This window comes from Oryx dammah, unplaced genomic scaffold (assembly GCF_014754425.2).
Source record: "Oryx dammah isolate SB20612 unplaced genomic scaffold, SCBI_Odam_1.1 HiC_scaffold_14, whole genome shotgun sequence".
NCBI lineage: Eukaryota > Metazoa > Chordata > Mammalia > Artiodactyla > Bovidae > Oryx > Oryx dammah.
In genome coordinates, this window is record NW_024070198.1 from 33584822 (window position 1) to 33595807 (window position 10986).

The 10986-nt window shown below is 41.8% G+C and overlaps 1 protein-coding gene across 2 annotated transcripts in view; it reads left to right on the forward strand.

Moving 5' to 3' along the window:
- The window catches only part of VWA2 (von Willebrand factor A domain containing 2), a 52009-nt gene that overhangs the window by 15923 nt on the left and 25100 nt on the right, over nucleotides 1-10986 (forward strand). For both annotated transcript variants that reach the window (XM_040255044.1, XM_040255043.1), the window contains exon 5: nucleotides 2350-2459. In XM_040255044.1, coding sequence (XP_040110978.1) covers nucleotides 2350-2459 — 110 coding nt within the window. The remainder of the gene's footprint in view (nucleotides 1-2349; nucleotides 2460-10986) is intronic.

Consider the following 10986-nt stretch of genomic DNA (forward strand, 5'->3'; position numbering starts at 1 on the left):
ACACTCTTTATGTATTAGTGAAAATAACTTTTTGTCTCTGACATGAGTAGCAAATAACTTTTCATTTGTCTTCATTTTTTGGTTGCATTATGACATTTTTTTGCCCTGTAGAAGTTTTCTTCATAGAGTCAGATTTATCTTTTTTTTTTTTTTTCCTTTTACAACTTATGGACTACAAGTCGTAGTGATGTCTTTGTTCCTTTGCAATTACAGAGAAATTCTCCCAAGTTTTCTTCTAGAACTTTTATGGTTACACTTTCCACACTTAACTCATGAATCCATTTGCAAGCTTTCCTCTATTCTTTTGCAGATGGCTGTCCCGTTGTCCCAATATATCTTACTGATGGCACCATCTTTTCCCGTTGGTTTGAGATGCCCTAATGGTTTCAGTTCAGTTCAGTCGCTCAGTCGTGTCCGACTCTTTGCGACCCCATGAATCGCAGCACGCCAGGCCTCCCTGTCCATCACCATCTCCCGGAGTTCACTCAGACTCATGTTCATCGAGTCGGTGATGCCATCCAGCCATCTCATCCTCTGTCGTCCCCTTCTCCTCCTGCCCCCAATCCCTCCCAGCATCAGAGTCTTTTCCAATGAGTCAACTCTTCACATGAGGTGGCCAAAGTACTGGAGTTTCAGCTTTAGCATCATTCCTTCCAAAGAAATCCCAGGGCTGATCTCCTTCAGAATGGACTGGGTGGATCTCCTTGCAGTCCAAGGGACTCTCAAGAGTCTTCTCCAACACCACAGTTCAAAAGCATCAATTCTTCAGCCTTCAGCTTTCTTCACAGTCCAACTCTCACATCCATACATGACCACAGGAAAAACCATAGCCTTGACTAGATGGACCTTAGTCGGCAAAGTAACGTCTCTGCTTTTGAATATGCTATCTAGATCGGTCATAACTTTTCTTCCAAGGATTAAGTGTCTTTTAATTTCATGGCTGCAATCACCACCTGCAGTGATTTTGGAGCCCCAAAAAATAAAGTCTGACACTGTTTCCCCATCTATTTCCCATGGAGTGATGGGACCAGATGCCTAATGGTTTATCACGCGCTAAATTCGAGAGAAAAAGAGTCACTTCTCACAGACTCCTTCCTGAGGTTCTCTACTACTATGCTTTCCTGTGTCCAACCCACATGCCCACCCAAGACTTGTCTAACCCTAACCCAAGACTTGTATTTCTTCCTGCTTAAGATTCCCAGCAGCTCCTCCTCAGAACTTCTAGTGGGAGGAAAGTTGATGGGCTGTGCTCCCTGCAAGCAGATGCAGCTGGCCAAGTGCTTTGATCGGCTCCCAAGCACCAGGCCTGCTAAGGGATCAGCAGTGAAGGAATTCACATAGCAAGAAAAAGTCAGCATCGTTGTTTAAATATGAATCACTTGGCCCATCTGCAGTCTTGGCCAGAATTCATTGTGAGATGAGTAACTTGAGGGTTAGGCCCTCAAGAGGAAACTTAAATGTTTAAACCCTTCTCTGCTTGACACACTAATCTTAAGAGTCCAGAGAATGACTTTACTCACAGTTTCCCTTCTCCTGTTTTGCAAGGCGTTGGATTTTCTCCCGTGGCCTTCTGAATGAGGATGCAGAATCAGGAATCGCCGATGGCTCTCACTTCCTCTGCTACAGAGGAACTTCAGCTCCAGTAGTGCTTGTCTTACATTAGGGAGTTGCTTGGTCCCCAGTCTTACTCTGGCTTGGAGATCTGGCCTTCCCCTAGTTTAGCAGGAGGAGGCCTGGAAGGGTGCCCCCTCCTCAACCAGGGATGGGTGTGTGGTGGCTGTGATTAGTGATGGGCCACCAGTTGATGGTGGCTGTGATTAACTTCTGGTTGGGCGTTTTGCTGGAAGCCTGTGCTGGCTGCTGAAGAGACAGTCTATATATAACAGGCTTGATGAAGTTCCTAGGCACCAAGTCCAATGGCCATGTTCTTTTCTTTCTAGCCCTGGGCCAGGTCTGTATCCTCTAGTTTCTCCGGCAGTAATTATGGGTATGAATAGCGCCTCTGTGGATTAAATGAAATGTGTTGAGAAGGCTTAAAAGAGTGCCTACACCTGGAGATAGTAAGTGTGAGCAGAGACCCTAAAGTGCTCAAAACTCCACTCAGAGAGCTGTCGAAATGAGGGTCGAATTGGTGGTGGTCAGTGCAGAGCACAGGCATGTTTGACTGTCTCCTTCCAAATTCTCCTCCCCGTCTTTGGAACTTTCTTTCAGGGAGATCACAGAAATACCAGCACTGGTATTTGCAAGTGGGCAGGAGGCAGGGTCGTTAACCTTTCTCGTCCCTTCTCTCAGGGATGTTTGTGACTTGATCCTGCTCTCAGCCCCTGGGCCCTCTGTCTCCCACTGCAGGTCAGGGTGGGAGCCGTCCAGTTCAGTTCCGCCCCTCGTCTGGAATTCCCCTTGGATGCCTTTTCAACCCAACAGGAAGTGAAGGCAAAAATCAAGAGGATGGTTTTCAAGTAAGTACAATCAGATACTGCTGCAATTAGAGCAATGCTAGCTGCTCTCAGAATTGCCCTTGAAGGGTTGTGCCTGCTCTTGACTGCACAGAGAAAGAGAGGGCTGTGGCCCAGCTTCCAGAAGCCAAGGGGTGCACAGCGGGTAGTAAGAATTCCCTGCTCATAGCTGCCCCTTATTACATAATGTCTAAGGTGGGAACTTAAATGCAAGTTAAAAAAAAAAAAAGGGAAGCATTTGCTTCTGTTGTATGTGGTTGTCAGCTGGGGGAAAGGTCTAGTGAGGGTGGGGACAGATTAAGAGCATGAGGTGGTGGGAAGAATCCTGGGTCCTTCTCCCTATTCTCTCCCTGCTGAGACAGGATGACTCACCACACTTCTTGTGTTATGCCCAGAGTCCAAGTCCCCAAAACTGAGAGAATAAGACATCCACAGCAATGCAAAAGCATAAAGGGGTTTATTGCTAACTCGAGTTAGGGCCCAGGTCTCATCCAGCACAGTGGAATCTGACAAGAGCCCTGAGCTCTGAATCACATATACTTTTATACAGATGGTTCTTTGTTTCTGTACCAGCATAGCTGATTGGTTAAACCATGCGCGCGCGCACGCGCAGGACTTTTAAACCTCGCATCTCTATCTGGATTGGCTCGGGTCTGGCGTGGGCGGGGGGGGGGGGGGGGGACGGGGATTTTTCTGATTGGTCTAGCTACACTGCCTGCGGGAGTTCCCAGTGCCTCAGCTTTCCTAGAGACTAAATCTCAGGCCTAGCCTGCCCCTTAGAGCCCGTCCTGGCTCCAGTTTGGTCCGAACACTTGGAGCCTCATTTTTGTGGCCTAAAAAGAGTTAGCACTCTTCTGTTACTGAAAGCACTTTAAGAATGATGACTCGCTGTTTATGTGCTCATACACATTCTATAAATATATATATGTAGTGGGTCACGGGCTTCCCAGGTGGTGCCAGTGGTAAAGAACCCGCCTATCAATGCAGGAGACATAAGAGATGCAGGTTCGATCCCTGGGTTGGGAAGATACCCTAGAGGAAAGCATGGAAACCCACTCCAGTATTCTTGCCTGGAGAATGCCCTGGACAGAGGAGCCTGGTGGGCTACAGTCCATAGGGTTGCAAACAGTTGGACATGACTGAAGTGAGTTAGCACACACACACATATGAGGTGGGTCATGATTTTTGCCACATTACAAGTCAGCTGATGTGTATATGTACATACATATATGTATATATTTTATGTATATTTTTATACATAAAATATGTATAATATTTTATGTATGTGACTTCAAGGAGATCCAACCAGTCCATCCTAAAGGAGATCAGTCCTGGGTGTTCATTGGAAGGACTGATGCTGAAGCTGAAACTCCAATACTTTGGCCACCTCATGCGAAGAGTTGACTCATTGGAAAAGACCCTGATGCTGGGAGGGATTGGGGGCAGGAGGAGGAGGGGACGACATAGGATGAGATGGCTGGATGGCATCACTGACTCCATGGACATGAGTCTGAGTGAACTCCGGGAGTTGGTGATGGACAGGGAGGCCTGGCGTGCTGCAGTCCATGGGGTCGCAAAGAGTCAGACACGACTGAGCAACTGAACTGATTATACATATATGGCTATGTGGATATAAACGTGTGTTATACGCACACACATATATGCATACACATAGTCAATGTTCTTCATAAGCCCTCACAGAAGAATGCCTTTATTGGCCACTTGCTACTTGGATCTCTGAATCTTCTTTGGTCTCTGCTGCCCTCGCCCTAGTGTCTACTGAAATCTTGTTCAAGCCCATCGTCCCAGCCAGGTACACCTGTCACCTCCACTTGCAAAGGCCCTGAGCTCTGAGATCCGTTCATCAGTCTCAGGCTTGTGAGTCCCCTGTGCTCTCAATAAGCCAGAATCCCCACTCTGGGAACAGAAAGACCTCCAGGGATGCTACAGGTCCCAGAGACCTCCAGTGACTCTTATTTTAAAAATTTATTTTATATTGGACTATAGTTGATTTGTGATGTCATGTTAGTTTCAGATATACAGCAAAGTGATTCAATTATACATATATCTATTCTTTTTCAGATTCTGTTCTCATTTAGGTTGTTGTTGAATATTGAGCAGAGTTCCCTGTGCTATACAGTAGGTCTTTGTTGATTATGTATTTTAAATACTTTGTTTTTATATATTTTTAATTTCTTCAGAGAAATGTCCCTTTAGGTCTTCTGCCCATTTTTTATATTGTTTTTTTTTTTTTTTAATTTGAGCTGCATGAGCTTTTTATAAATTTTGGTAATTAACGCCTTGTTTGTTGCATTGTTTGCAAATATTTGCTCCCATATCTACGAGTTGTCTTTTCATTTTCTTTATGGTTTCCTTGCTATGGAAAAGCTTTAGAGTTTAATTAGGTACCATTTGTTCATGTTTGTTTTATGTGGGTCAAAAAAGATATTGCTGTGATTTATACCAAAGAGAGTTCTGCCTATGTTTTCCTCTTAAGAGTTTTATAGTATTCAATGGTACATTTAGGTCTTTTTGACCATTTTGAGTTTATTTTTGTGTACAGTGTTAGAGAATGTTCTCATTTCATGTAGCTTTCATGAAATTTTCATGTAGCTTCATGTACATGTACTTTCTTTTACATGTAGCTGTCCAGTTTTCTCAGCACCATTTATTGAAAAGGCTGTCTCTTCTCCATTGTATAGTCTTACCTCCTTTGTCATAGATAAATTGACCATAGATTTATTTCTGGGCTTTCTACCTGTTCCATTGATCTATATTTCTGTTTTTTGTGCCAGTACCATACTCTTTTGATTACTGTAGCTTTGTAATACAGTCTGAAGTCAGGGAGCCTGACTCCTCTACTGTCATTTTTTTTTTCTCAAGATTGTTTTGGCTATTTGGGGTCTTTTGTGTCTCCATTCAAATTTTTTTTTTGTTGTTCTAGTTCTGTAAAAAATGCCAAAAGTAATTTAAATTGCACTGAATTTGAATTGCATTAAATATGTAGATTGCCTTGGGTAATACAGTCATTTTGATTATATTAGTTCTTGATTAATATTGATTCTTCCGATCCAAGGACATGTTATATCTTTCCATCTATTTGTGTCAATTTTTTTTTTCTTTCATCAGTGTCTTATAGTTTACAGAATCCAAGTCTTTTGCCTCCTTAGGTAGGTTTGTTCCTAAGTATTTTATTAATTTCGATGTGATGGTAAATGGGATTGTTGTTTTAATTTCTGTTTCTCCTCTTTAATTGTTAGTGTATAGAAATGCAACAGGTTTCTGTGTATTAATTCTGCAACTTTACAAATTCATTGATGAGATCTAGTAGTTTTCTGGTAGCATCTTTAGAATTTTCTATGTATAATATTGTATCATCTACAAACAGTGACAGTTTTATTCTTCTTTTCCAATTTGGATTCCTTTTATTTCTTTTTCTTCTCTGATTGCCATGGCTAGAACTTCCAAAACTATGTTGACTAAAAGTGGTGAAAGCGGACATCCTTGTCTTGTCCCTGACCTTAGAGGAAATGCTTTCAGTTTTTTACCATTGAATATGATGTTGGCTGTAAGTTTGTCATATACAGCCTTTCTTATGTTGAGGTAAGTCTCCTCTATGCCCACTTTCTGGAGAGTTTTCATCATAAATGGGTGCTAAATTTTTCATCATAAATGGATGTCAAAAACTTTTTCTACATCTATTGAGATAATATGGTTTTTATTTTTCAATTTGTTAATGTGGTGCATCACATTGATTGACTGGAGAATACTGAGAATCCTTGCATCCCTGCACTAGATCCCACTTGATCCTGGTATGTGATTCTTTTAACATATTGCTGGATTCAGTTTGCTGGTATTTTGTGGAGGATTTTGATGCCTATGTTCATCAGTGATATTGGCCTGTAATTTTCTTTTTTTGTGGTATCTTTGTCTGGTTTTGGTGTCAGCAGGATAGTGGCATCATAGAATGAGTTTGGGAGTATTCCTTCCTCTGAAATTTTTTTTGGCTGAGTTTCAGAAAGATAGGTGTTAACTCTTCTCTAAATGTTTGACAGCATTCACCTGTGAAGTCGTCTGGTCCTGGACTTTTGTCTGTTGGGAGTTTTTAAACCATAGTTTCAACTTCATTACTTGTTATTTGTCTGTTCATATTTTCTGTTTTTTTTATGACTCAGTCTTGGGAGATTGATCTTTCTAAGAATGTGTCCATTCCTTCTAGACTGCCCATTTTATTGGCTTGTAGCTGCTTGTATATGTCTCTTACAAGCCTTTGTGTTTCTGTGGCGTCAGTTGTAACTTCTCCTTTTTTCATTTCTAATTTTATTGATTTGAGCCCACTCCTTTCTTTTTTTTCTTGATGAGTCTGGCTAAAAGTTTATCAATTTTCTTTTCAAAGAAACAACTTTTGATTTCATTGGTCTTTTCTATTGTTTTCTTTGTCTCAGTTTCATTTATTTCTGCTCTGATCTTTATGATTTCTTTCCCCCTACTAACTTTGGGTTTTGTTAGTTCTTTTCTCTCTAGTTGCTTTAGGTGTAAGGGTAGGTTGTTTATTTGGGATTTTTCTTATTTTCTGAGGTAAGATTATATTGCTATAAACTTCTTTCTTAGAACTGCTTTTGCTGTATCCCATAGGTTTTGGATCATCATACTTTCATTTGTTTCTGGGTATTTTTTGGTTTCCTCTTTTATTTCTTTAGGGATCCATTTTTTTGTTTGTTTGTTTGATAGCATGTTTAGCCTCCATGTGTTTATGTTTTTTACAGTTTTTTTTTCCCTTGTAGTTGATTTCTAATCTCATAGCATTGTGGATGGAAAAGATGCTTGATTTAAGAAAATTTACCAAGGCTTACTTTGTGGCCCAGCATGTGGTCAATCCTGGAGAATATTCCATATGCAGTTAAAAATAATGTGTATTCTGCTGCTTTTGGATGTAATGCTCTATAAGTATCAATTAAGTCCATTTGGCCTAATGTGCCATTTAAGGCCTGTGTTTTCTTATTGATTTTATGTCTGGATGATGTGGTGTCCATTGATAAAAGTGGGGTATTAAAGTCCCCCATTATTTTTGTCACTGTCAATTTCTCCTTTTATAGATGTTAGTATTATATATTAAGGTGTTCCTATGTTGGGTGCATATATATTTACAATACTTATATCTTCTTCTTGGGTCGATCCCTTGATTATTATGTAGTGTCCTTCTGTGTCTCTTACAGTGGTCTTTATTTTAAAGTCCATTTTGTCTGATACGAGCATTGCTACCGTGGCTTTCTTTTGATTTCCATTTGCATGAAATACTTTTTTCCATCCCTGACTTTCAGTCTGTATGTATCCCTAGATCTGAAGTGGGTCTCTTATAGACAGCATACATATAGGCCTTGGTTTTGTATCCCTTCAGCCTGTTTGTACCTAATGGTTGGAGCATTTAATCTATTTATGTTTAAAGTAATTACCCCCACCTCTGCTGGAAACCCTCCAATACCATCAGGTAGGTCTGCCCCAGGCTCTTAGGAGGTCACAGATTTTGTCCCTGGGATCTGGTATGAAACCTTGTGTGCACCCTCCAAGAGTGGAGTGTCTGTTTCCCCCAGTTCTGTGGCAGTCTGCAATTAAATGCTGCTGGACTTCAAAGCCAGATACTCTTGAGTCTCCTCCTCCTGATGCCAAACCCCCAGGCTGGGGAGTCTAACATGAAGCTCAGAACTTTGACTCCAGTGGGACAGCCTCTATAGTATAATTATTTTTCAGCTTGTGGGTCTCTCACCCAGTGGGTATGGGATTTGATTTTATCATGATTGCACTTTTCCTACCATCTCACTGTGGCTTCTTCTTTGTCTTTGGATGTAGAATATCTTTTTTAGTAGGTTTCAGAGGTTTTTGTTGTTGTTGTTGTTGATGGACTTGGACTTAAATGACTCAGCCCTGCTCTCATGTGAAAAGTTATGCCAGTTGCAGTGACTGGTACCAAAGGGCACTTTATAGAGGTCACTGTGTACCTCTCCCAGCCCCTTATTTTATGGAGGAGGATACTGAGGTTGAGAAGGAGCAGGCAACTTGGCCAGGACCACAGAATCACACTGCTCATCCAATAGGCCCCATGGAACTGTCCTTTCTCACCTCTCCCTGCCCTCTCCTCAGCCTCTACCTCCTTTTTTTTTTTTATTTTTATTATTTTTTAATTAATTAATTAATTTATTTATTTTAAAATTTTTACTTTACAATTCTGTATTGGTTTTGGCATAGATTGACATGAATCCACCTCCTAACACTTAGTTGAGCCTCTTGTTAGCTGTGTTGAAAGTCATACCTAACGGCTGCCATTCATGACCCATGACATGCAGAGACACATTGAGAATGTGCCAGATGAAGACACTGGGGTGAGAAAGATGCCTCTTTACATGTCTGAACAAGGTAAACTCTTTGGGGATGTGAACAGTTAGCACTTCTGTATCCCAGGACGACTGTAAGACAACCAACCAGGACAGGAGGCAGTAACTGGATTTTTGGCGAAGGTTGCAAGGTCACTGAGGACACTGAGTGTTGAGACACTTATTATTCAGAACAGAGGAATGTTGGCTGACTGGGAGTGATGACCTCCCCAGGGCACTTTACCCTTTTTCTTCAGTGGAGTTTAAAATTCTGCACTGCTGAGCACAGCTATGCCCAAAACCCAGAACACCTGCCTTTCCAGACCAAGGCAGTCCCCGAAAGTATGTCTTGAAATGGCTAAGAAACCACTATGACAATCACCTTATTGCTATTTTGTGATAACACTGGGAAATATTACAAGCAAACCTTCCAATGTTGTACCTTGTGATAACCTAAAATCAGAAAAATCACAGCCAGAAATTGGCCTCCGAATGCTTAGAACTCTGGCCAGGGGGACTGTGCAAGTCTGTTCTATCATCTGATTAATTTCATAATTACACAACTCTGAGTTTTCTGTGATTTAATTTTTTTGGACCCCCATCTGTAGCTTTATCAGAGTTGTAGTATGTTTAAATAGCTCTACAGAAATAGCACTCACCACATTACTTTAGCACAAAGCCTTTTCTAGCAGCTGTGGCTTATTTCAAGCTACATTAACATTTAAACATAGTTTTTAGAATAGATAAAATTATAAAACTTAAAAAATATTATTTGGTGTGTATTTTTTTCATAAAACTGCATTATTCCCCATGTTGAGCCCTTTTATGGTTATATAACACACCACTGAACTTGGCTGTTATAATGTAGTAAATTAGTTGCTAAAACAGGGTTACCCCACCCTGGTCATGGATGAGTACTCATCCATGGCCTGTTAGGAACTGGAACACACAGCAGGAGGTGAGTGACGGTCAAGCTTCATCTACAGTTACAGCCACTGCCCATCACTCACATTACCACCTGAGATCCACCTCCTGTCAGATCATCAGGTGCAAGAGATTCTCACAGGAGTGTGAACCCCACTGTGAACTGTGCATGCGAGTTCTAGGTTGCATTCTTCTTATGAGAATCATCATGAAACCATCCCCCCACCCCCCAGCCTCAGTTCATGGAAAAATTCTCTTCCACGAAACTGGTCCCTGGTGCCAAAAAGGTTGGGAACCACTGCCCTAAAAGAACACATTTAGCTAGATTCCAGGATTTTTATCCACTGCCAGAACCAACAACAACAAAAACTCCTGTGATCAACATCCCGGTGCCTTCAGTGAGTGTTCTTATGAATTATTTTTTGAAGTCTGTTCCATGCACTACCTGCATCAGAATCACGGGGGGTGGGAGAAGGGAGGCAGGTTTAAAATATAGATTCTCAGGCCTGGTTGCACATCTACCAGTTTGGACTCTGGGAAGATGGAATCTGAGAATCCACATTATTAAGTTGCCTGAGGGACTTTCATGCTTGCTAGAATTTGAGATGAACTCAAAAGATAAACTTCTTGGAATAGACTGCTAGGTGGTCATTATAATGACCATTGATGGAGTGCTTACTAGGTACCAGGAGGCATTTAACCCTCAAACAGTACTGTTACTTTCCCTACTTTAGTAAGTTTAACAGGAATCCTAGGCTAAGTAACTTTGCCGAGTTTAGCTGATCAGTATACCACAGGACTTAGTATCTGTGTCCTTGTTCTTGATCAGTCTGTGCGTTGCTCTCATAAACAGCAGTCCATCTGTGAACCTTCACTTTCTACCTAGTTGAGTCCCATGGGAGAGAAATTAGCAAAACATTAGATTTGGGACTCAGACCTCTAGTTCTGGAGCCAGATGCTGAGCTGAGAACGGACTCAGTGAGGAACGCTCCAAGAAATAAGGAAAGTGGAGGCAGCAGGGTTTCTTCTCACTTGCTGGGGGTCAGAGCCTGGTTGGCTGGGGTCAGTGAGTCAGGTGCAGGAGAGGGTGACTGGCGCGGGCATTTGTGTGCTGAGCGATGTGGAGGGTGGACACCACAGAGGCCGATGGAGTAGTGACCTGGGCCCTCCTGTCCTTGAAATTTAATTTCTCTCTGGCCACAGGCTGGTGACTCTGAAGAGGGGGTCCAGACCCACTC